Source organism: Podarcis gaigeae, assembly GCF_964106915.1.
Source record: "Podarcis gaigeae genome assembly, chromosome: 5".
In the NCBI taxonomy this organism is placed as follows: domain Eukaryota; kingdom Metazoa; phylum Chordata; class Lepidosauria; order Squamata; family Lacertidae; genus Podarcis; species Podarcis gaigeae.
This window is the reverse complement of record NC_139681.1, coordinates 99,866,567-99,891,480: the sequence shown is the minus strand read 5'-3', so window position 1 is coordinate 99,891,480 and position 24,914 is coordinate 99,866,567. Positions and strand designations below refer to the sequence as shown.

The window sequence follows — 24,914 nt, the reverse complement described above, 5'->3', positions numbered from 1 at the left end:
TCCCAAGTCCTGGCTTTACCTCCACAAGGGTGACCTGGCTATGGTGACCTGGTTGGGGACCCCTGGGGAGGGCACTCTGTTTGTTTAGTTGTTTAGTGGTGTCCGCCTCTTCTTGCCCCCCTGGACCAGAGCAGGCCAGGCCCTCCTGTCTTCCACTGCCTCCCGCAGTTTGGTCAGACTCATGTTTGTAGCTTCAAGAACACTGTCCCACCATCTCGTCCTCTGCCGTCCCCTTCTCCTTGGGCCCTCCATCTTTCCCAACATCAGGGTCTTTTCCAGGGAGTCTTCTCTTCTCATGAGGTGGCCAAAGTCTTGGAGTCTCAGCTTCAGGATCTGTCCTTCCAGTGAGCACTCAGGGCTGATTTCCTTCAGAATGGAGAGGTTGGATCTTCTTGCAGTCCATGGGACTCTCAAGAGTCTCCTCCAGCACCATAATTCAAAAGCATCCATTCTTCGGCGATCAGCTTTCTTGATGGTCCAGCTCTCACTTCCATACATCACTACTGGGGAAACCATAGCTTGAACTATACAGCCCTTTGTTGGCAAGGTGATGTCTCTGCATGCGCTTAGAGGCACTTTTAAGATGACCAAGCCAGAGGACATCACACCTACGGGACCGCCTCTCCTGGTTTGCTCCATGGAGGACCTTAAGGTCCACAAATGACAACTCTTTGGAGGTCCTGAGCCTCAAGGAGGTTAGATTGGTTTCAACTAGGGCCAGGGCCTTTTCAGTATTGGCCCCGACTTGGTGGAACGTTCTGTCCCAAGAGAGTAGGGCCCTGTGGGACTTGACATCTTTCCGCAGGGCCTGCAAGACAGAGCTGTTCCACCTGGCCTTTGGTTTGGACTCAGTCTGACTCATATGTTCCCCTACCCTTATGGTTTTGATCTATGAGCTACTATTAAAATGAGGCTGCATTTTAAATTGTATTTTAACCTATAATTTAAATTGTGGTTTTTTTCCCTCTTCTCTCTCCCCCCCCATTATGTTTTTATTGTAAATTTACTGCTGTTAGCCGCCCTGAGCCCGGCTCTGGCTGGGGATGGCGGCGTATAAATAAAAATTCATTATTATTATTATTATTATTATTATCATCATCATCATCATCATCATCATCATCATCTTCTTCTTCTTCTTCTTCTAGCGGTTTCTAATTCGAAAGGGAAGCTTCAGCAACAAATCCCCGCAAAGGAGGCATGCCGGTCCTTAATCACATCCAACTTGAATCTGCCAACATTCATCTCCACTGGATGTCCACAAGTTCTGGTTTGTTCTGGCACAAACAAGCTGGCATGATTCAGGTCTGAAACATTTGGGGCCACATTCCACAGGCCTGAGACCCAGAGGTTTGCTGACCTTTTGCAGAGAAAATCCTGGAGAGGGGAGCGATCTGGGGAGGGGAACAGCCAGCGGAGGAAGAGCAGCTGCATCTCTGAAAAGGCCTTTTTTTTTTTTAACAAAAGATGGAGAAGGGATGCTCTTAATGGATGCAATGTCTAAATCTTCCCCCGGGGCAGAAGTAGGAGCTATTTCAAGCTCCCACATATGTCAGGACTGTGAAAATACTGTTTGTGGGGAGAGTAAGGGATGAGGAATGGCAGGAGGAATTGCCACATTCCTGTCCAAAAATACATCTCTGGGGGAACTTTCAGAATCCATTGTCGATTCACTGGGAGACTGGCTCAGTCAGGAGGAAACCGGCCATCATACTCTGAGCATGGAAAAAGAGATGGACTGAGTGCTAAGAAACAGGCTCCTCCCCCCCCCCCAAAAAAAATGGGGGTTGAAGGAGAGGAGCGGAGCCATGGATGCGAAGGTCACCCCAGAGGCATCCCAGCTGGCGGGAAAGTGCGGCAAGGGACACTTCCCTCCTCACCCCCACTGTCCCATTTTTAAAACAATTTAGATCTTAATGATTTTCTCTCTCCCCCGCCCCCAAACCTCCTTTTCAGTTTTAAGCTTCCTCTTTCTGGTCCTCCCAGATAGCCTTAATTTTACGCTTCGGTGATGCTCATTTTCTAAGACTTTTAAAATTAATTATTTTTTGTCCAGTCCAGAGTTATTAGGAAGAGAGAAAAACTCCCAAAATCATAGCCGGGGGCGTGTGTGTGTGTGTGTTCCTACAAACCATTGAACGAAACCCTCTGGGTTTATGGTTTCCTACAATTTCTTTATTCTTTAATAATTAAAAAAAAAACCACATCCCTCTGGAAAAATAGAATCAAGTCCTGAGTAACTTTGTTCAGGGTTGATTTGGAATGGGTCAGCTTAATTCAGTATTAGATTTATACCCCCCCTTTTTTCCAAAGAGTTCAATGTGCCCTACACACCTCTCCTGTTTATCCTATGAGGCTGGGCAAGACTGAGAGGCAGCCAAGGAACCCAGTGGGCTCCAGGGCGGAGCTGCGATTCGAACCCAGGTCTCCCAGGTCCTAGACCGGCGCTCTAAACACTGCACCACACTGGCTCACAGTTGATATCTGTAAAGGAGAAAATCAGTTTTCCTCTGACACCCGTAAGGCAAACAGCAGTTTGGGGGGTGCAATTCAGATCAGGAAACATGCATGGTGTGAGCGCCTGTCCTGCAAAAGTGGAGGAGAAGAGGAGGAGGAGGAGGAGGAGGAGGAGGAGGAGGAGGAGGAGGAGGAGAATGATTTATTATTTGTATCCCGCCCATCTGACTGGGTACAATGTAAAAAGAACAGACTGCAGATTTCTGTTTTGGTTCTGATTTGGGGGCCAGTTGGAAAGTCGCTTTCAAAACTGTTACAATGGTACCTTGGCTCTCAAACGCCTTGGCACTCAAACAACTTGGAACCCAAACACTGCAAACCCGGAAGTCAGTGTTCTGGTTTGCAAACTTTTTTTGGAATCTGAAAGTGCTCCGTTTTGAGTGATATACTTCCGTTTTGAGTGTTATACTGACAATTTGAGTGTTACACTGAAGTCTATCTGCTTTTGCTATTTATTTTGCATTTTTGTTTTTGCGGCTCTTTTTTGTTTTGTTTTTGTGACTGTGTGGAACCCAGTTCAGCTACCGAGTGATTGATTGTGTGACTGCAGTACATTGTTTATTGCTTTCATTTTATGAATCAACGGTCTCGTTAGATAGTAAAACTCATGTTCAATTGCTGTTTTAGAAGTTGTTTTTTAAAAGTTTGAAATGGATTAATCCAGGCATAGGAAAACTCAGCCCTCCGGATGTTTTGGGACTACAACTCCCATCATCCCTAGCTAACAGGATGAGTGGTCAGGGTTGATGGGAGTTGTAGTCCCAAAACATCTGGAGGGCTGAGTTTGCCTATGCCTGGACTAAACCGTTTTGCATTACTTTCTATGGGAAAGCGTGCCTTGGTTTTGGAATGCTTTGGTTTTGGAACAGACTTCTGGAACAGATTATGTTTGAGAACCAAGGTAACCACTGTATTTGCAAAAAAGGAGCTGTTTTTCTTAAGGCCTAGTACAGCCATACCTCGGGTTACAGACGCTTTGGGCTTGCGCGATTTCGGGTTGCACACCACGGAGAACCTGGAAGTACTGGAACTGGTTACTTCCAGATTTCTGCACTTGCGCATGCGCAGAAGCACCAAATTGTGACCCGCGCATGCGTGGCACTGCGGGTTGCGGACGTGCTTCCTGCACTGATCACGTTTGCAACCCGAGCGTCCACTGCAATCATAAGAACATAAGAAAAGCCTGCAGGATGAGTCCAATGGCCCATTTGGTCCAGCCTCCTGTTTTAGCAGTGGCTAAGCAGGTGCCCATTGTGGGAACCCCCCAAGCAGGATTCAAGCACAAGAGCCCCCCCCCTCTCGACTGCTGAAGCTTCCAGAAACTGGGATTCAGCAGTTTTGCTCCCTCCAACTTGTGGATGCAGAGCACAGCCATTCTGGCCCCTGATTGCCCTCTCATCTCCCAGAAACCCACCCGTCTTTTGTCTCAGGCTCTGCATCCCACTCCTCACCCACTTCCCAGACAGTGGGGTGCAGGGGAGCTTTCTGGGGGGGGACAGTGGGTGCTGCGGCCGCTGCAATGGGTGCCCCGGGGAGAAGCAAGGGTGAGAACCTAGGACACAATAGCAGCTCTTCAGCTTCTATTTTTCAATCCTTCGCAGAAATGAACTCCCAATTTCCAACAATGGCTTTTTCAGCATCCTCACTTCAGAAACCCAACCAAGTCTTCTTCTTCTTTTCTTTTCTTTAAGGGTTTTAAAAAAATTATTATCTATCAAAGTGTTTAAAGAGCAACAGCGCCAAAGCAAAGAATCTGAAAAATCTCCCCAAACCAAACAGCACGACTCTCCCCAAACCCATACAACATGCCTTTGTAAAAAATAATTTAAGATCCTGAAAAGGTAGGTTTAAAAAGAACTCCAGACATTTGTCACCAAAATAATCCTCCTTTTTTTTTTCATTTCTGACCAAGTTCTTGCCTAATTTGAGATGACCCACTCCAGATCTAAGCCATAAGCCGTCTGAACCCAGAAGAAATGCAGAACGGATGGGTGGGTGGGTTTGCCGTGGTTGGGCTCCACAGGGAAAAGCACACACCAGTGGCTCTCCACTACCCTTGGGATGCCAGCATTGCAACGAGAGTTAAAGAATGGTAGAGGTGGAAGGGGTCCTGAGTGTCATCTAGTCCACCCCCACCTGCAATGCAGGAATTTTAGCTAAAGCATCAAACCACCTCTTCAGAACTTCCAAAGAGGGAGAGCTCACACCTTCTCAAGGAGACCGTTCCAAATGATCTTACCACCAGAAAGTTCTTCCTAAAATTTAGTTGGAATTGCCTTCCTCCTCATTTGAATCTGTGGGTTCTGAAGCAGCAGAAAACAAGCTTGCTCCATCTTCCATGTGACGCCCCTTCAGATATCTGAAGTTGGCTCTCGTACCATAGAATTGTGGTCTCGGAAGGGACCTGGAGGGACATCTAGTCCAATCCCCTGCAATGCAGGAATCCCAACTAAAGAACCCAAGGCAGATGGCCATCTTTCCCTTCTCAGTCTCCTCTTGCTCAGGCTAAACACACACAACTCCCTCAACCATCCCTTCCAGACCTTTGATCTTCTTGGTTGCCCTCCTGCGCACACCTTCCATCTTGTCAATGTCCTTCTTAAACTGGGGTGCCCAGAACGGGACACATGACTCCATTGGTTTGGGTCATCCCCTCTGGAGCAGCAGCCTCTGCCCCTTCCCTTTACAATGCTCCTGGCCATCCTTGAGGACCTAGACATCTTTGAAGCACCTGCTAAAGGGAATACTCAAGACCTTCAGCCACCTTTAGCCAGATACCTTCTCCAGTGTCAGGGATTGTACCTAAATTTGAGACATTTGAGCTGCCTGATCTGTGCGTGCATTTTGGGGGATCCCTAGGCTTGTCGAAGGGACGTGGGTGGCGCTGTGGGTTAAACCACAGAGCCTAGGACTTGCTGATCAGAAGGTCGGCGGTTCGAATCCCCGCGACGGGGTGAGCTCCTGTTGCTCGGTCCCTGCTCCTGCCAACCTAGCAGTTCGAAAGCACGTCAAAGTGCAAGTAGATAAATAGATACCCCTCCGGCGGGAAGGTAAACGGCGTTTCCGTGCGCTGCTCTGGTTCGCCAGAAGTGGCTTAGTCCTTCTGGCCACATGACCCGGAAGCTGTGCGCCGGCTCCCTTGGCCAATAAAGTGAGATGAGCGCCGCAACCCCAGAGTCGGCCACGACTGGACCTAATGGTCAGGGGTCCCTTTACCTTTACCTAGGCTCATGGAACAGGAACCCCGGCCTCCTAACACGGCCCCAAACTCATCCCACAGAGCGTTGTGCCCTTGTGCCGGCTCCCTCACCCCAATGGCATGGACCCTCGACGCACGGGAGACCTCCTCTCCCCTCACCCCAATGCCCAGGGGGCAAGAGGGACACCTAGAGCACGTAAAAGTCATTGTTGTTTGACAAGTCCGCGTAGTGGTGAAGGCTCAGCGCCGACGGCGGGTGCTGCTGCAATGGCTTCTCACTCTTCTGCAACCTCCGCCCCTTGGCCTCTCCCGCGGGCGTCCGGTGGCACTGTGGCCCCGGTTTGGGCTTGGCCCCGCCTCGCCCGTGGCCCCCGAGTTTGTGGTTCTCGTTGCAATAGGCCACGCAGCAGCGGCAGGCCAGGAAGGGCTTGGCGTGGTCTTTGGCCTTTGACCTGGGCAGCGGCGCCAGGCCCCTTTGGACGGGGAGGCCTTTCGGCCGGGAGCCGGGTGCTTCAGCCGGTCCTTTCAAGCGGCCCTTCTTCTTCTGGACATGGTCCAGGCTGATGTCCGAGTGGGAAGAGCAGCTCTCATTCCAGGAGCAGCTGCTGGCGGCGCTGAGGCTCCTCAGGGGCAGCGCCAAGCGCAGGGCTTTCCAGAATTTGGAGCCAGGGCGCTTGGACCTCTCTCCCTTCCAGGCCACGAAGGCCACCGACTCCCTCAGCTGCTGGATGTTGGGGTGGGCGCGGAGAAGGGGGCGGTACTCCACCACCACCAGCTTGGTGGCGATGTTGTTTTGGCACAGGAGACCCAGCTTGAACTCCAGCATGCTGATGCTTTTCTCCAGGAGGTAGTCGGGACTCAGGACCACAATCATCTTGCGGCTCCTCTGGATGAAGTCGAAAATGGCTTCTGTGGTATCTGAGGGGGAGAGGAAAGGACGCCAGTCAGGTCTCTGCACCCGTAACAGCCTGGATAGCTCAGCTGGTTAGAGTGTGGCGCTGATATTGCCAAGGTTGGAGGGTCTTCCTCCCTCCCCCCAGTTTTTAGAAATAGCATTCATTTTAAACAGAATCACATTTATACATTACAGCGGTACCTTGGTTCTCAGACTTAATCTGTTCCGGAAGTCCGTTCCTAAACCAAAGCGTTCCAAAACCAAGGCATGCTTTCCCATAGAAAGTACAGTGGTACCTCGGGTTACAGACGCTTCAGGTTACAGACTCCGCTAACCCAGAAATAGTACCTTGGGTTAAGAACTTTGCTTCAGGATGAGAACAGAAATTGCGCAGTGGTGGCGCAGCAGCAGCAGGAGGCCCCATTAGTTAAAGTGGTGCTTCAGGTTAAGAACGGACCTCCGGGATGAATTAAGTACGTAACCAGAGGTACCACTGTAATGCAAAATGGATTAATCCGATTCAGACTTTTAAAAACAACCCCTAAAGCAGCAATTTACATGAATTTTACTATCTGATGAGACCACTGATCCATAAAATGAAAGTAATAAACAATGTACTGCAGTCGCACAATCAATCAATCAGTAGCTGAACCGGGTTCCACACAGTCACAAAAACAAAAAGAGCCACAAAAACCAAAATGCAAAACAAATAGCAAAAACAGACAGATCTAAGTGTTACACTCAGATCAGAAGTGCAACACTCAAAATGGAGCACATTCAGCTTCCGGAAAAGGTTTGCAAACCGGAAAACTTACTTCCGGGTTTGCAGTGTTTGGGTTCCAAGTTGTTTGAGTACCAAGGCATTTGAGAACCAAGGTACCACTGTAGTCCAAGCGCTCCCCCCCCCCCCCGGCTTCCAACATTTATCTTTTTGTTTTCAACCTTACTGCATCTAATTATACTTACCCACACTTATTTAAACCCACATTTAACCTTATCAAATTATATTACAAGTATTAAATCGACCCTGCTAACATCTTCAGATATTTACAGTGATCTTTAAGATACTCCATAATTCCCCCCCCCCAAAACCCTTATTGAATTTCTTGTCATCTTGGTGTCTGATCCTTCCCATCATTTTTGCCATTTTGGCACATTCCATCATTTTGACTCTGCATTCTTCTCTGGTTGGAGTTTTCTCTTCTTTCCACCCCTGGGCAAAAAGCATTCTTGCAGCTGTCATCAAGGTTGCAGGTTTGATCCCCATATAGGACAGCTGTGGATTCCTGCATTGCAGGGGGTGGACTGGATGATCCTTGGGTCCCATCCCGTTCTACAATTATGTATATATAGGCATTTTCTCCAGCAGTGGGTTCTAGTCAGAGAATCATTGCATACTCTCCAAGTTCCCTGATTTTCCAGGGACAGTCCTGGAATTACAGAAGCCACCCCAGTTTCTGATTTGATCCCAGAATGTTCTGATTTTCCTTTTTTTCCCCCTCCACCTCTCAGAAAACAATTAAAAGCTGTGTGTGCCTGTGTCTGTAGGTGGAAAAAGCGGAGCCCCTGTTTATACTGACAATAAAATTCCTGCACCAAATGAAGGAAATTGTGACGCTGGCATACAAAGCCCTTCCTATAATTTTGGTGGGAAATGTCACCAGTCTACTGTAAATTCTTACATTGTATTTCAATATTTTGTTGGAAGCAGCCCAGAGTGTCTGGGGAAACCCAGCCAGATGGGAGGGGTATAAATAATAAATTATAATAAAATTATTATTATTATTACATTGCAATGCTTCTGAAACCAGCTATTTCTTAGGGAACATGGGAAGTGTTGACACTGTCTACTCAGAGGTAAGTCCCACTGTATTCAATGCAGCTTGCTCCCAGGTAACTGGGTCAAGACTGGGCAGCCTGACACTGCAAACTTCAGCATATTTACTCAGAAGTAAGGATTCACCCTTTAGTAATGTTCCTGATCATTTTCAAAGTTTCTTTATTATTATTATTATTATTATTATTATTATTATTATTATTATTATTTCCAACTCTTTTCCCTGACAAGGACTCATGGCAGGTTACAGATGAAATTGTTGCAAACGATCCCTTCCCTCACACATTTTTACTTTACAACAACCCTGTGTAGTGAGCCGGGTGGAGATGTTTTAATTGGATGAAGGTGACAGGTGAAGATGTTTATAGCCACATCTATGTGTGCAGGAGATCAGACACGGAAGAAGCTTCCTGGTGCCCCTATTTTCACCAGAGAAATGTTTGTCCCAGAGCTAAATCTCTGGAAGGGACCCCAAGGGCAATCTCTAAAGTGAAAAGTCCCAAACCGTTCCTGCAAGGTGAGTCCCTCCATCTGGCTGATAATTTTAGTTGCCCTTTGCTGAACCTTTGCTAACTCCACAGTATCCTTTTTGAGGTGACCAGCTCTCTGGGATCCTGACAACAGGTGAAGGCTCAGGACCTCATCTTGTGGGATGTAATCCATTGATGCTGTCAAATGCAACATTCTTTATTTCCCTAGGGTGGGCACAGGCAGGGGGACATCCAGTCAGGGAAACTAAAATTGTCTATCAGAAACTTCACTCTTGTGGTTTATCACCACAGCAGCTACTCACCTTGGGTTTTAGTAAGGCAGACAGTCTAATTTGTCAGCGCCGAAATGATATTGAGTGTCAGAACAACTTGGCCACAATAAGGAAATTCTGCCCGTGGTATGACTATTTTCCACCTTCCCGTTTTGACTCTCTGGCACCCTATAGACATGCTTTTACTCTCGCAAGATTGAATGTCTTGCCCTCGGCTGGACTTGAGGGACGATTCCAACAGATTCCACATGGAAAATGCTTATGGCCCTGTGGAGATGGCAGTCCTGAATCGGTGGCGCATGCCCTTCTGGCTTGCACTCTTCATAAAGACATCACCCCTCTTTTATTGTCCATTCTGGGTCGCCCAGCCACTGCCACCGTGTCCTTTCTCTTGGCAGATCAAGATGAGGAGGTGACAGCAAAGGTTGCAAGGTTATTAGCTGGGGCAATCAGAATAAGGTCCACTATTTGACTATTGATTCAAACCACTAAAATGTATTTTATATGATTGACTTTTTATTTCTATTCTTTGGATGTTGTACTGTTGTTTTATTGCTATGGCCAATGGCTGACACAAATAAAAATTCATTCATTCATTGTAACTTCCTGTTCCACTGGTATGGAATATCTCCCTCTGCATGTGACCTGGGAGATGGGCATGGCTCTGGCTGATTCCATCAAAGAGCCGAGTCATGCAGTCGTTTCTCGGTCACTTTTGTCTTTCTATTGTCTTGCTCTTTTGCTGCCATGCTGCTGTCCTGCAGCCATTTTGTTGTATTAATGTAATTTTGCTGTCTGCTGGCTCTCAGCCAGCAGCACATGAGTTCAGACTCCATATGAGATCAACTCAGTTTCTTTGTGTAACTATTAAGTAAAGCCTGCCTTTCCGGGAACAAATCGTGAGCTGAAATGTGAGTAAACATTTTGTTACTTTACTTAGAAAGACTCTTGTGTCTTTATTCATTTAAGAGGGATCAAAGGGGACACTGGGAAATAATCTTAACTAAGAGATTTAAACGAGTCTGCAAACTAGATTCCACCTATATTAAGGGGAGTCTGCTCTGCTACATCACTCACTAGCGTGAGTGAAGGAAGGATAATACGTATTCAATATACTCTTTCCTACTATCCTTAACAGGGACGCGGGTGGCGCTGTGGGTTAAACCACAGAGCCTAGGGCTTGCTGATCAGAAGGTCGGTGGTTCAAATCCCCGCAACGGGGTGAGCTCCTGTTGCTCGGTCTCAGCTCCTGCCAACCTAGCAGTTCGAAAGCACATCAAAGTGCAAGTAGATAAATAGGTGCCACTCTGGCGGGAAGGTAAACGGCGTTTCCGTGCACTGCTCTGGTTCACCAGAAGCAGCCTAGTCATGCTGGCCACATGACCCGGAAGCTGTACGCCGGCTCCCTCGGCCAGTAAAGCGAGATGAGCGCCACAACCCTAGAGTCGTCCGTAACTGGACCTAATGGTCAGGGGTTCCTTTACCTTTACTATCCTTAACATTCCCACACCTCTTGTTCCTTGCACAGAAGATGGCAAGACATGATGACTGGGGACGGGACAAGGTCCTCCACTGCCCTCTGAGAGCAGAAGACTATCTTGGGGGGGGGGGCAAGGACCAGCCAAGCGGCACCCAGTGTTCTGTCCTCCAACACCTTCTCTCTGTCCCCTTTGGCAGCTGCCTCATTGTATACAACACCAGGGCTGGTCCAGAGGGGCTTGCAGGAGAGCACAAAGAGAAGATGCACTGAAATCAATGGATCTAAGCTAGTCGTGCCTATTAACTATGGTGGGTTTGCTCCTCATGGGACTAGCATTGACTACAACCCACATCAACGGTGCCTCCAAAAATTTTTACACATCACTTGGGAAGATAGGTAAACTAATGCCCATGTACCGGAAGAAGCAAAGATCACCTGTGTTGAAGCAATGATTCTTCAACATCAACTTCATTAGACTGGTCATCTTATGCAGGTTCCTGATGATCGTCTTCCAAAGCAACTACTCTATTCCAGACTTAAAAATGGAAAGCGTAATGCTGGTGGTCAACAAAGGAGGTTTAAAGACTGTCTCAAGGCAAATCTAAAAAAAATGTAGAATAAACACCAACAACTGGGAAACACTGGCCTGAGAGCGCTCCAGTTGGAGAACAGCCTTTCCCAAAGGTGTTGTGGGCTTTGAAGACTCTTGAACTCAGGACACAAAGGAGAAACGTGCTAAGAGGTAGGCATGTTTGCCAAACCCTCACTGGGATCAACTCCCGCCCGGAAACCAATGTCCCCACTGTGGAAGGACGTGTGGGTCCCGAATTGGCCTCCACAGTCACTTAGGCAAGTTTTTAATGTTTGATGCTTTATTCTGTTTAATATTCTGTTGGGAGCCACCCAGGGTGGCTGGGGAAACCCAGCCAGATGGGTGGGGTATAAATAATAAATCATCATCATTATCATCATTACCACCACCACCAACATATGCTGCTGCTGCTGCTGATTGTTGCTATTACGGACTCACTGTTAAATCCGTGTTCATGGAATCTTATTGGGCTACGAGTGTTTGCCAAACAAGACAACCCACTGCAAGGCATTTTACTATATTCCTAGTGGGTGGCATTAGATCTTACTCAGAGTAGACTCATTGGGATTAATGGACCTGAGTCATGCTCATTTATTTCAATGGGCAACCTTGAAGTGAGTCTTGGCTGAAGACCACCCAATGCCTCCGCTTCCTTGGGGAAGGGTTGTGAATTTTACTGCCTCATGGACACACCAGTCCCATCTGAGCCCAGGGTGGTGTGACCCGACTCAGCTCCTACTCGTTGTGACAAGACTCCTGCAAAGGAACTTCTGAGACCTGGCTAATGGCAGACCCCTCTCTTGATGGCCAAATGGGGAAAAGAAACTGGGGTTGTGGAGGAGGAAGGAGCAGACATACACACATGAGACATGGAGAATGAACTGAAGCACAATAAGGAAAACTATCAAAATAAGTGTTTTATTTCAATGCAAACTGAACGCAACAAAATTAAAACAAGGTCACTTTTCAAAGCAGATGATATAAGGAAAGGGAGGTGGGGAACTGGCAACGTGTTAACAAAAATGGCAACAAAAGGAGATGAATGGATGGATTCTCAACTGCAACCTCTTTGCCAACCTTATTTTGCCCTCCAGCTGCTTTGGGATATGTATGCATTGCAGTGGGTTGGACTAAATGTCCACTGGGGGTCCCTTCCAACTCTGTGAGTACTATCAAAGTTCTTTATTGGGCAGAGTGGAGGGCAGGGCTTCTCTCCTCCGACAGGCCACTGTAGGGTATGGGAGAGGGCTCTGGAGGACTCTGCCCCATCTTTGCCAGCCCACTTGCTCGTCTGTGTGGAAGCCCTAGTCGCCTACGGTGAGCAGGCTAGTACTTAACTGCAAGGGTGCTTGGAAGAGCCAATTCATTCACTAGAACACCCACATCAGAAGATGCATGGTCCAGGACTGGTGCACGTAGTGGGTTTAGACCCCATGCACCAAGTTTAAATCTTTGCTCCATCAAGAAGTTTAAGACCACGTCTCCCGAAACAGCAGCCCAAAGGTCAAATGTCATTTGGGTGTTCCAGGCACAACCTGCTCAATCTATCTTTTATCATGCACATGCTAGAAATGGTTTGGCTCTAGGATGTTCTGAGTCCGCCACAGAAGGCAAGCACCTGCTGTTGGCCACAGACCCTGAGATGTGGGAGAGAAAGGAATCGGGAACCCTGAGACGTCTCTCTGTGTCTTTGTGGTTAAGGATCACACATGGTTCTTCTTTGGCTTGCTGATGTCAGCCGCTGAACATGCAACCCGCGGCTGGAGCGAGTTCAGGGATGGAGATCTCACAGCTGCGTAAACGGGCCTTGGAATCCCACAACCAGTTGCATTGTGGTTTCTGTGTGTGTGTGTGTTTGTGTGAATTAAGTCGAAAGATGGAAAACTGCTTCCATCAAATCTGAGAACCAAAAGAAAATCCCACCCTGTGGAGCTGTTCTTCCAGGCTCACCAGCAAGAACTCTATGTAAACTTGTCCGTGTGACTCTCCCGGCAGATTAGAGGCAGATGGCATGAGAAATAATACTGAACATGGGGGATAAAAAAAAGAGGTACAGTTCCAAACATGGCTTTCCGTTCTAGAGGAGATGGGAGCAAAGGGAGGCTGATGGGAAATGGTGGAAGGAAAAGGAAACACACAGACTCTCCTAGGATGCTGGAAAGAGAATGGGGCTTTTGACCTGAAGGCACCCCCCCCACGTCCTTGCATTGCAGGGGGTTGGACTAGATGACCCTTGGGCCCCAATTCTGCAGTTCTATGATTCTACATCGGGTGCTTCAACAGGAGGGCGGGTGGGTGAGGAAATGCAGCCCCTTGCCTTCACAGGGCAAAAAACTCCCTACCTGCTCTGCGTTCTGGGGTCCGGGCGGTGGGGGCTTTCAACCAACCCTGGCAGAGTTTAAAAATATCACAGTGGGTCTCTAGGCCAGGGGATCGGTTGCAAGGTAGGGAGAATGGACTTTAGAGGCCCTTGAGATCTCTTGTACCCAGTGGCGTAGCATGGGTTGTCAGCACCCGGGGCAAGGCAAGTAATTTGCACCCCCTAACCCGTGGATTTGCGCCCCCTAACCCTAACCCCCAGATGTTGCGCCCGGTGCGGCCGGCCCCCCCTGCACACCCCACGCTACGCCACTGCTTGTACCAAACTGGGGGGCGGGCAAGACCTCATTGCTCCCACATCAACCTGGAAGGATATTGACTCGCTCCAGTAGAAAAGCAATTTGGCTTTTGTGGGCTGGCGTCCGAAGGGAAACAGAGGCAGGTGAGGCAGGCTCAAGTCGGGCACTGGAGGGGAGAGGTAGACGGGCCCTTGGGATTTGAAAGAGGGTGCCCTCCATCCCCAGAAACCCTCACTCTCCAGCTACGCCTCTCCCCCACCCCAGCGCTGGGTGCTCAAGCTCCCCTTGTCCTCAGACATCTCCCAGAGGAGGCTGGGCAAAGTCCTGCCCGGAGCTCTTGGTCCGGCCACTCTTGACGGGCATCTCCACCAGCAGTTGCTTCCAGAACCTTCCCCGCGGGTAGCTGGACTTCTCCCCCTGCCACTTGATGACGGTGAGGGCGGCCTTGGCCCGCCTGAGCTCCTTGACCTTGCTCTTCTTGATGGCCTGGTACTGGACAAGGATCACCTTGATGGACCCTCTGGCCGCCATGTTCTCCAGGCCCGCTTTCAGCTCCAGCAGAGCTTGCGTCCCCTGGAGGACATAGTTGGGGCTCAGCACCACCAGCAGACGGCGGCTCCTCTGGATGAAGCTCAGGGTCTCATCCGTGACAACTGGCAGAGGGCAAGGAGGGAAGAAAACACACCAAGCGGGTTAGGGAAGGTTGGGGCAGGCAGACTGAGCCCAGGAGCCTGTGAGTTCTCAGCTTCCTCCTTGTGAAGTTTCTAGCCCCTAAGAAAGACTGGTGCCCTCCAGATGTTGGGGGCTGCATCTCTGTGGCTGATGGGAGCTGCAGTTCAAAACATCTGGGTCTTCTACCGTAATTTCTAAACCATCTGCAAATGCTTTCAATTTAAATTCCTTATTGCCTACCTTTACTCCTCTAATATTTTCATCGGCTCTTATATTACGCGTCAGGACTTCTAACACTAATATAAATGATAGCGGAGAAAGAGGACAGCCCTGCCTTGTTCCTTTCATAAGGTTGCATTCTTCAGTAATGGTATTATTAATAATCAACCTCTAGCCTAGAGTAAATAGTTTCTATTTCTCTTATAAATGTCCTTCCAAAGTTCATCTCCTCTAGGACCTTCAGTATGAAGGCCCATGAGACGTTATCAAAGGCTTTTTCAGCATCAATAAGCATCATAAACACAGACAAAGGAGCGTGTGCAAAATGTAAGGAGGCTGCCCGGCCAAACTCTGCTTTTCACCCCAGAGCAGGATATTAATTGGACTCCAGCTAACACCATCCCTGATCGTTGGGTCATTGGTGGTCATAACTACCTCCTGTGGCAGCGAGTTCCACAGTTTAACTAAGAAGTCCCTTCTTTTATCTGTCCTAAATCTTCCAACATTCACCTTTCATGAGTTCTAGTGTTCGGGAGAAATAATAATAATTTATTATTTATACCCCGCCCATCCGGCGAAGAAAATCTTCAATCTTCCCACTTTCACCCGGCCATGCATAATTTTGCAAACCTCTATCAGTCCGCCTCTTCCTTGCCTGTTCTCTAAAAAGTCCCAAGCTTCCTTCATATTGTTGCTCCGTCCCATTGATCATTGTTGGCTGCCTTTTCCTGAACCTCTCGGTTGCCTGACAAAACTCTGCATTTGACCCCATTGTAGGGACGGCCGTCTGGATATTTATTTAGACTCCAGCTGCCATCAGCCCTGACCATTGGGCAATACTGCCTGGGAGCTGGAGTTTAGCAACACCAGGAGGTCCACAGGGGCCTGACACTGGGCCAATCCTACTATTCCCTGTCACTTCTGGGATAGCTCAACTGGTAGAGCACAAGGCTCTTCCAGGGTTGTGGGCTTGAGCCCCACATTGGGCCAAAAGATTCCTGCCTTACAAGGGGTTGGACTAGATGACCCTCGTGGTCCCTTCCAGCTCTACAATTCCATGATCATATTTCTATGATTATACCCCCTATTCTCTTCCCAAAGAGGCAGGTACCAGAACCATCTCGTAAGAGACAAAGACCTTCCAGTCGCTGGGGCATCTCAGAGTCTCATTTTGGTGCTTTTATATTAGTCATTTCAACTTTGTCCTTTTTTATCCTGCTGTCTTTGTGCTCTGCGGAGGCTTTTAAACATTTATGGCCCTCAATTTTCTGCGTTCCTTTCTATTTTAAACTGTCAACAGTTTCTCGCCATCCACCAGACATGCCTTTAACTGAAGCTTCAGGGAACTAGCGGCGAAGATCAACTGTTGGCCTCAGATGCAAAACCTCCTTTGGATCAAAAGATGCACACACCCAAATTCAGTTGGGCTCAGGTTGGCATGCAGGTATCTACCAGCAATGCCCATGGAGGGCTCTCTGGGGTGCAGTGGGGACCAGAGAAGACCTTCAGGGGTATGTGGGGCCTGAGGTCCCCCACAGAAATCAATTTTCTGTCCTGTGTCCCGTTCTGAGTGCCACCATCTTAGGAGGAAACCAACAAGCTGGAAAATGTGCAGAGATGTTCAGGGGCCTGGAAACCAAGCCTTGTGAGGAATGGGTGAGGGAGCTGGGTAGCTTTAGCCTGGAGAAGAGAAGACAGCCACCTTCAAATACCTAAAGGGCTCCCCCATGGAAGACGGAGCAAGGATCCAAACCAATGGATTCAAGTTTCAAGAAAGGAGATTCTTGCAGGAATAACCTTCTGACAGTAAGAGCTGGTTGAATGGACTTCCTCAGAAGGTGGTTGACTCTCCTTCCTTGGAGGTCGGATGGCTCTCTGTCAGGGGCCCTTTTTGTATGATTCCTGCAATGCGGGGGGTTGGGCTAGATGACCACATGGGGTCCCTTCCAGCTCTCCAATTCTTAAGCTATCATCTATGATCATTCTTTTCCCACACAGTAGCTATACCAGAGTTGGAGATGTGGGTCCAGCTGATGGTCCTCCCAACCCCGGCATTGGCCAAGTTTGACAGGCGGATGGAGCTCCTCACCTGGCAATAATTTGGCACTACAAAGCAGTCAGGCGACCTGTTTTTGCCTGTGCAGTTTGAAATCAAAGCGGGGGCAACAAAAGCACAGCGCTCTGCTAGCTCCGAAGACCAGCAAAGCATTGCGCTTTGAAAGCCCCACATCTGATGTCACCTACTGCGTAACCCATATACGCAATTTCAGCTCTTTCCTATTTTTCTTTCCCTCTGACGGAAAAGTGCCGTGGCGTCTGTCGCATCAATTAATATTACGCACAAAGGCGCATCCATAATTTACAGGCGTTCTCTGAAGATAGGCATTTCACGTTTAATTAAATCCCTTCTCCTCGTAAAAAAACACGTTTCCTCTCCAATTAGATGGCGTGCACCAGGATCCGAAATAAAATGAGATGAGGGAGGCAACGCATGGCACAAACGGAGGCAAAGCAAAGTATGAATGCTAGTTATGCTCTAAGACATGGGGAGGTAAACTAAGGCCCAGGGGCCGGATCTGGCCCAATCACCTTCTAAACTTGGCCTGCGGATGGTCCAGGAATCAGCGTGTTTTTACATGAGTAGAATGTACCCTTTTATTTAAAATGCATCTCTGGGTTATTTGTGGGGCATAGGAATTCGTTCATTATTATTCTTTTCAAATTACAGTCCGGCCCCCCACAAGGTCTGAGGGACAGTGGACCGGCCCCCTGCTGAAAAGGTTTAATGAACCCTGCTCTAAGATCATTCTGAGGAGCAGGTGAAGCTGATCTGTACCAGCATCTCTGCAGAATTACAGGCAGGGTGGGGGACGATCCTTCCCTGGAGATTTTCAAGCAGAGGTTGGATGCTTGACTCTCAGGAATTCTTTAACTCTGATTGGACTTTAGCTCTGCACGGGGTTGAGCTAAATGACCTCCAGGGATCCCTTCCCACTCTAAAATGCTTTCATGGGTTAAACTTGGGACCTTCTGTGTGCAAAGGTGGCCCTCTGCCCCACTGAGCTATGGGACTTCCTCATTTTTGTGGCTTTCAGGACTCGGAAAAGATGACTAATAACTGCTAAAAATGAACGAGGGGATGAATGAATTCTTTCAGTGTTCATAAACTTCCTTCCTTTCCCCCCAGTAGTTGGGCTAAGAAATCCAGTTGAAGAAACATCTGGATTGGGGAGCAAATTATGCAATGCCAAAAACTTTCCCCTTGTTTGCACAAATCCCTAATGTGAAATTTAAGTTGCTTAGAGGAGATATGGGGGTGGCTAAGTTTGAGACCTGTCCCCCCCCCCCAATTTTGAAGTGGGAAAAGGGTGCATAGGAACCTGGCTGAAGCTTTCCTGCCCCCAGTGGCTGATCCCTAAGGAGCTTACTTGCAAACTCCAGCCTGCAAGGGAGAAGATAGGAGGACACTGAGCTCTGTCACGTGCTGACATGCGGGTGTCTCCTGGGTAACGCACAGTGGAGAACATCAAAAAAAGAACAGGGAGAGGCTGCAGGATCAGACCCAAGACCGATCTAACAGAGGACATGAAGGGAACAGCCCTCTATTGCTCTTGATCTCCGGCAACAGGAATTAAGAGACAAACTACTGCAACTACCCGCTCTACGTGGGGCTCCCTTTGAAGGTGACCCAGAAACTGCAATTAATCCAGAATGCGGCAGCTAGACTGGTGACTGGGAGTGGCCGCCGGGACCACATAACACCGGTTCTGAGAGATCTGCATTGGTTCCCAGGACGTTTCCGAGCACGATTCAAAGTGTTGGTGCTGACCTTTAAAGCCCTAAACGGCCTCGGTCCTGTATACCTGAAGGAGCGTCTCCACCCCCATCGTTCAGCCCGGACACTGAGATCCAGCGCCGAGGGCCTTCTGGCGGTTCCCTCATTGCGAGAAGTGAGGCTACAGGGAACCAGACAGAGGGCCTTCTTGGTAGTGGCGCCCGCCCTGTGGAACGCCCTCCCATCAGATGTCAAAGAGATAAAGAATTACCTGACGTTCAGAAGACATCTTAAGGCAGCCCTGTTCAGGGAAGTTTTTAATATGTAATGCTGTACTGTTTTTAACACTGATTGGGAGCCGCCCAGAGTGGCTGGGGAAACTCAGCCAGATGGGCGGGGTATAAATAATAAATTATTATTATTATTATTATAAACTGTCCCCAAATTGGAGGTACTATTACTGTCACACAGCAAACACCTTCTGTTTTAACTTTCAGGCACCTGTGGATTTTTCCATATTCAGGCAATTGCTTCCACAATGCTTCATTGACTCCTGCTTCTGACTGCTAAAAATATATGTTTTGAATGTATTGCTTTATGTGGCATTTTTCCATTTCCGCCGTATTAAGCAGTTGGTCCCTTTCCTTTGGGACGCGGGGGGCACTGTGGGTTAAACCACAGAGCCTAGGACTTGCCGATCGGAAGGTCGGCGGTTCGAATCCCTGCGACGGGGTGAGCTCCCATTCCTCTGTCCCTTCTCCTGCCAACCAGCAGTTCCAAAGCACGTCAAAGTGCAAGTAGATAAATAGGTACCACTCCGGCCGGAAGATAAACAGCATTTCCATGTGCTGCTATGGTTCGCCAGAAGTGGCTTAGTCATGCTGGCCACATGACCCGGAAGCTGTACGCCGGCTCCCTTGGCCAATAAAGCGAGATGAGCGCCGCAACCCCAGAGTCGTCCGCAACTGGACCTAATGGTCAGGGTCCCTTTACCTTTACCCTTTCCTTTCTCACCCTGATCTGGCCACAGTGATCCATGTGACGGTCACCTCCAGACTGGATTATTGTAACTCACTCTACGTGGGGCTGCCCTTGAAGCTCAACCAGAAACTCCAGCGGGTGCAGAATGCTGCAGCGAGGCTCCTTACGGGGTCCTTGCCATGGGAGCATATTCACCCAGTGCTTTACCAACTGCACTGGCTCCCAGTGGAGTACAGGGTCAGGTTTAAGGTGCTGGTTTTAACCTTTAAAGCCCTATGCAGCCTAGGACCCACGTACCTATGGGGCCGCCTCTCCTGGTATGCCCCACGGAGAACCTTAAGGTCCACAAATGACAACACTTTGGAGGTCCCAAGTTGCAAGGTGGTTAGATCGGTCTCAACCAGGGCCAGGGCCTTTTCAGCACTGGCCCCGACTTGGTGGAACGCTCTGTCACAAGAGACTAGGGCCCTGCGGGACTTGACATCTTTCTGCAGGGCCTGCAGGACAGAGCTGTTCCGCCTGGCCTTTGGTTTGGACTCAGTCTGACCCTTATGGTTTTGATCTATGGGCTACTATTAAAACGAGGCTGCTTTTTAAATTGCATTTTTAACTTGTATTTTAAATTGGTCCCCCCCCCATTATGTTGTTATTGTCATTTTACTGGTGTTAGCCACCCTGAGTGAAAAGTGGGGGAAACAGAGGCAGGGCATCATTGGCTCAGCATTTCTTTGCCTTCTACCATCCCTTTCTTGGCCCAGCAGCAGGTACTCACGGTGGCCGACTAGCTGCCTGTTGGAAACTAGCAAACAGAATCCGAGCACATGAGCAACTCTTGCCTCTTGTGGTTTCCCGCGACTTGCATTCAGGAGCATTGCTGCCTCCGACTGCGGAGGCAGCAATGTCAGACCAGCTGTCAGACCGGCTGTCTTTGGCCAGCTGCAATGCAGTTTCTTGTTTTCTGCTGCTAATTTTAAAGTTTCCAGACGCAGTGGGGGCAGCCATGTTTGCTTAAGCATGAAGCGAGTGTGGCAGCACCTACACTTTGGAACTCCCTGCCTCATGATACCAAGCAGGCACCTACACTGCATTCTTTTCGGCGCCCACCCAGACGCACAGAAAATGCTGGCACGAATTTTAATCTATTTTTGTATTATAAAATAAAATAATAATAATAATAATAATAATAATAATAATAATAATAATATCCTTCCAGTAGCACCTTAGAGACCAGCTAAGTTTGTATTTTTAAAGGGACGCGGGTGGCGCTGTGGGTTAAACCACAGAGCCTAGGACTTGCGGATCAGAAGGTCGGCGGTTCGAATCCCCGTGACGGGGTGAGCTTCCGTTGCTCAGTCCCAGCTCCTGCCAACCTAACAGTTCGAAAGCACGTCAAAGTGCAAGTAGATAAATAGGTACCGCTCTGGCGGGAAGGTAAACGGCGTTTCCGTGCGCTGCTCTGGTTTGCCAGAAGCTGCTTAGTCATGCTGGCCACATGACCCGGAAGCTGTACGCCGCCTCCCTCGGCCAATAAAGCGAGATGAGCGCCGCAACCCCAAAGTCGGCCACGACTGGACCTAACAGTCAGAGGTCCCTTTACCATGACCTTTTTAAGTTTGCATTTTAAGTTTGCGTACGTTTCAATGCATTGCAATTTGTTTCCTGATGTTATGGTTTTATTTTTCCGTAAACTGCTTTGAGGGTGCCCCCTTGCTGCCTGCATTCAAGCAGAGTATAAATTTTATGAAATAAAAGGTAAAAATAAATGAAGACGAGAACGGAAGCGCCTTCTGGATCAGGCCAAAGGGGGGGGGGGGATCTAGCCCAGCGTCCTGTTCTCACAGGGACTGACCAGATTCACCAAAGGGAAACCAGCAATCAGGATTCGAACACAAGACTGGTTTCCATCAACTGGGACTCAGAAGCATTTCTGCCTCCAGCTGTAGCCATAAAAAGAGTAGCCATAATTAGACCCAGTTCTCATCTGCCTGACATGCACCTTGCATCACAGTTAAAACAAAGCTTTTATATTTCACTAAGGATGTTTCTTCCGTTGGCATGATTACATAGAGGGGAGGATGCATTTTGGGGGTTGGGGGGGGTTTCCTAAGACAGTTCCTCCCTGGTAGTCTCTTCCAGAATCTCATTTGGGACACAGCGCCATTGCTCTCACCGAAAAGGCCCCCCACCCCTATCAGCCAGGACCGGGGGACGAATCCAGGGGACGAATCTGACAGAGATCTTGTGCTGACCTGCACACGGGTTGCCCTAGTCCAGCGGTTCTCAACTCGTGGGTCCCCAAATGTTGTTGAACTACAACTCCCATCATCCCTGAGCTCGCAAGGGGTGATGGGAGTTGTAGTTCAACAACATCTGTGGACCCACAGGTGGAGAATGGCTGCCGTAGTCAATTCAGAGGATGGAGAGGACACACAGACAAAGGGAGCATGCCTGTGGATCAGCTTCCCCTATCAAAACAGGGGTGCGGGTGGGGGGGGGCTACATCCTGCCCGGGAGCTGGGAAACGCTGTGCACTCATACCAGAGCCCTGCAAGAAAGTGCTAGCATTGGGGGGGGGGGGGATGTGCCCTACAAAGTGTCAAATGCAAGCAAGCCGGTGGCAGGACTTATCCCTTTGCAGGCGTAAAATTCTGCAGCTGCTTTTAGATAATGAATGCAAAGTCGGTGTGAAAGTGTCACTTCTAGACAGCAGAGAAAGTGGGGGGGGGGATCCCACTGCAGCTCTGAGGGGGGGGGGTCGTCATGGCTAACTGAGAGAGATCCCAAACCTGGTGTTGCTGGGCAAGGGCTTAGCCAGAATTTTTCAGGGTTTTTTTTGGGGGGGGGGAGCCTCAGTTATCTGTGTATTTTTATTGGGGTTTTTTTTTGGGGGGGGAGGAATGCCCTTCCCTGCCATTCTTGCCCACATCCATGCTGCTGAGTGGGTGTCCTTTGGGGTTGTCCTACCCCAAGGAAATGCCTGGACAGGGGGAAATGCCTAATTCATAGACTCATAAAATTATAGCCTTGGGAGGGACACCAATGGTCATCTAGTCCAATGCCCTGCGACGGAGGAATCTCAACTGAAGCACCCATGACAGATGACCTGTCATGGCTAAAAATTGGCCGCTGTTTCTTTAATGCTAAAAGAATTAAGTCCGTGGCCTACAATGACTCATGCAACCTTTCACCAAATTGTACCTGTATATATAGAGTGGTCAATGTTAGTGTTTCCTGGTGTGAGTTCATTGGATGGTAGAAAGCTGGTTGCGTTTGGTGTGTGTAAAAGCTGTCACTCGTGGTTGGAGAAGAAGACTTTTAAAGAATAAAAGCAGCAATACTCTGCAAGAATACTCTTTCTCAAAGACTCTTTTGTGCCAACTAAGGTCTGAGGACTAGGCAAAGGAGTAAAAAGGAGGTCAGGACCTTTTGTTTTTCAAACCATCCAATCTCTGCTTAAAAATCTCCAAGGAAGGAGAGCCCACCACCTCCCAAAGGAGTCTGTTCCATTGCTAAACTGCTCTTATTGTCAGAAAGTTCATCCTGATGTTGAGTCAGAATCTCCTTTCTTGTAACTTGAAGCCATGGGTTCGAGTCCTACCCTCCAGAGCAGGAGAAAACAAGCTGGTTCCCTCTTCCATGCGACAGCCCTTGAGATATTTGAAGATGGCTCTCCTATCTCCTCTCAGTCGTTTCTTCTCCACGCTAAACATGCCCAGCTCCTTCAACCACTTCTCATAAGGCTTAGTTTCCAGACCCTTGGTCATCTTGGTCGCCCTCCTTGGTTGCAGACTTTCCAGTTTATCAACATCCTTCTTAAATTGTGGTGCCCAGAAATGGACACAGTATTCCAGGTGTGGTCTGACCAAGGCAGAAGAGAGTGGGACGATGTCTTCCCTTGATCTGGACCCTAGACTTCTGCGGATGCAGCCTAGAATAGCATAGCTTTCCTTGCTGCTGTGACTCCAAAGGAGTCCTGGGATAATTCCCTTCCTGCCAGTTCCTCAAGAGGATGGCGTAATCCTCTACCTACAAGAGAGACAAAGAGCGCAGGGTGCTCTCTAAGAAGCCAGAGATGAGCTGACAGCAATTTCATGCGTTGCCAGGCTCCCTTAAGAATCAGATCCACTTTGGCTTCAAAGTGAAAAGGCAGAGTTGCTTTGAAGTAAGAGGGGAGGACAAAACACAAGCAGGAAAAACAACTTTGCCACCCAGCTGTGCTCAGCAGGAGAGAAGGGGCTCAAGGGCCACAGGACCCTCCTGCAAAGACACTAGGAAAGGGGTCAGGAGGAGGAGGAGGAGGGGCACAAGACGCAGCGTGCAAGGCTGTACACACCAGGAATTCAAAATGCCAAAATATTTGCAGTCCAGTCCTTTGCATGTCATCCTCGCGTATATTTTATTGTACTTTTAATATTTTGTTGGAAGCCGCCCAGAGAGGCTGAGCAAATCCAGCCCGATGGGCAGGGAATAAATAATAAATTATGCTTGTGAAACATGGACCACTTCTAAACACCATCTCCAACTCCTCAAAAGACTCCATCAACGGAGTCTCTGAAAAATTCTGCACATCAATTGGGAAGACAGGCAGACTAATACCAGAGTACTGGAAAAAGCAAAGATCCCCAGTGTTGAAGCAATGATTCTTCAACATCAACTTCGTTGGACTGGTCATGTTGTGTGGATGCCTGATGATCGTCTTCCAAAGCAACTACTCTGTTCCGAATGTAAAAATGGAAAGCGTAATGCTGGTGGTCAACAAAAAGGGTTTAAAGACTGTCTCAAGGCAAATCTAAAAAATGTAGTATAAACATTGACAATTGGGAAACACTGGCCTGCGAGCGCTCCAGTTGGAGAACAGCCTTGACCAAAGGCGTCATGGGCTTTGAAGACACTTGAACTCAGGACGCAAGGGAGAAATGTGCTAAGAGGAAGGCACGCTTGGCAAATCCACACCGTGATCAACTCCTGCCCGGAAACTAATGTCCCCACTATGGAAGGACGTGTGGATCCAGAATTGGCCTCCACAGTCACTTACGGACTCAAAATCTTGTTTATGGAAGACAAAAGCAACTACTCTACTCCAAACTTAAGAAATGCGCTAAGAGGAAGGCACACTTGGCAAACCCTCACCATGATCAACTCCCGCCTATGTCCCCACTGTGGAAGGACGTGTGGATCCAGAATTGGCTTCCACAGTCACTTACAGACTCATTGTTAAAACCATTACAGATAGGTAGCCGTGTTGGTCTGCCATAGTCAAAACAAAAAAAAATTCCTTCCAGTAGCACCTTAAAGACCAACTAAGTTAGTTCTTGGTATGAGCTTTCGTGTGCATGCACACTTCTTCAGATACACACAGTGGGGACATA

General features: G+C 48.6%; 1 protein-coding gene across 6 annotated transcripts in view; it reads right to left on the bottom strand.

Moving 5' to 3' along the window:
• Positions 1–4,086: 4,086 nt before the first annotated feature.
• The window catches only part of IL1RAP (interleukin 1 receptor accessory protein), a 103,138-nt gene continuing 82,310 nt past the window's right edge, over positions 4,087–24,914 (bottom strand). For 4 of the 6 annotated variants that reach the window (XM_083739482.1, XM_083739483.1, XM_083739484.1 and 1 more), the window contains one exon: positions 4,087–6,631. In XM_083739482.1, coding sequence (XP_083595608.1) covers positions 5,901–6,631 — 731 coding nt within the window. In that variant the 3' untranslated portion in view covers positions 4,087–5,900. Of the gene's footprint in view, positions 6,632–12,179; positions 13,758–13,912; positions 14,552–24,914 lie in introns of those variants that run through there. The other 2 variants (XR_014564347.1, XR_014564348.1) reach the window with 1 other exon arrangement.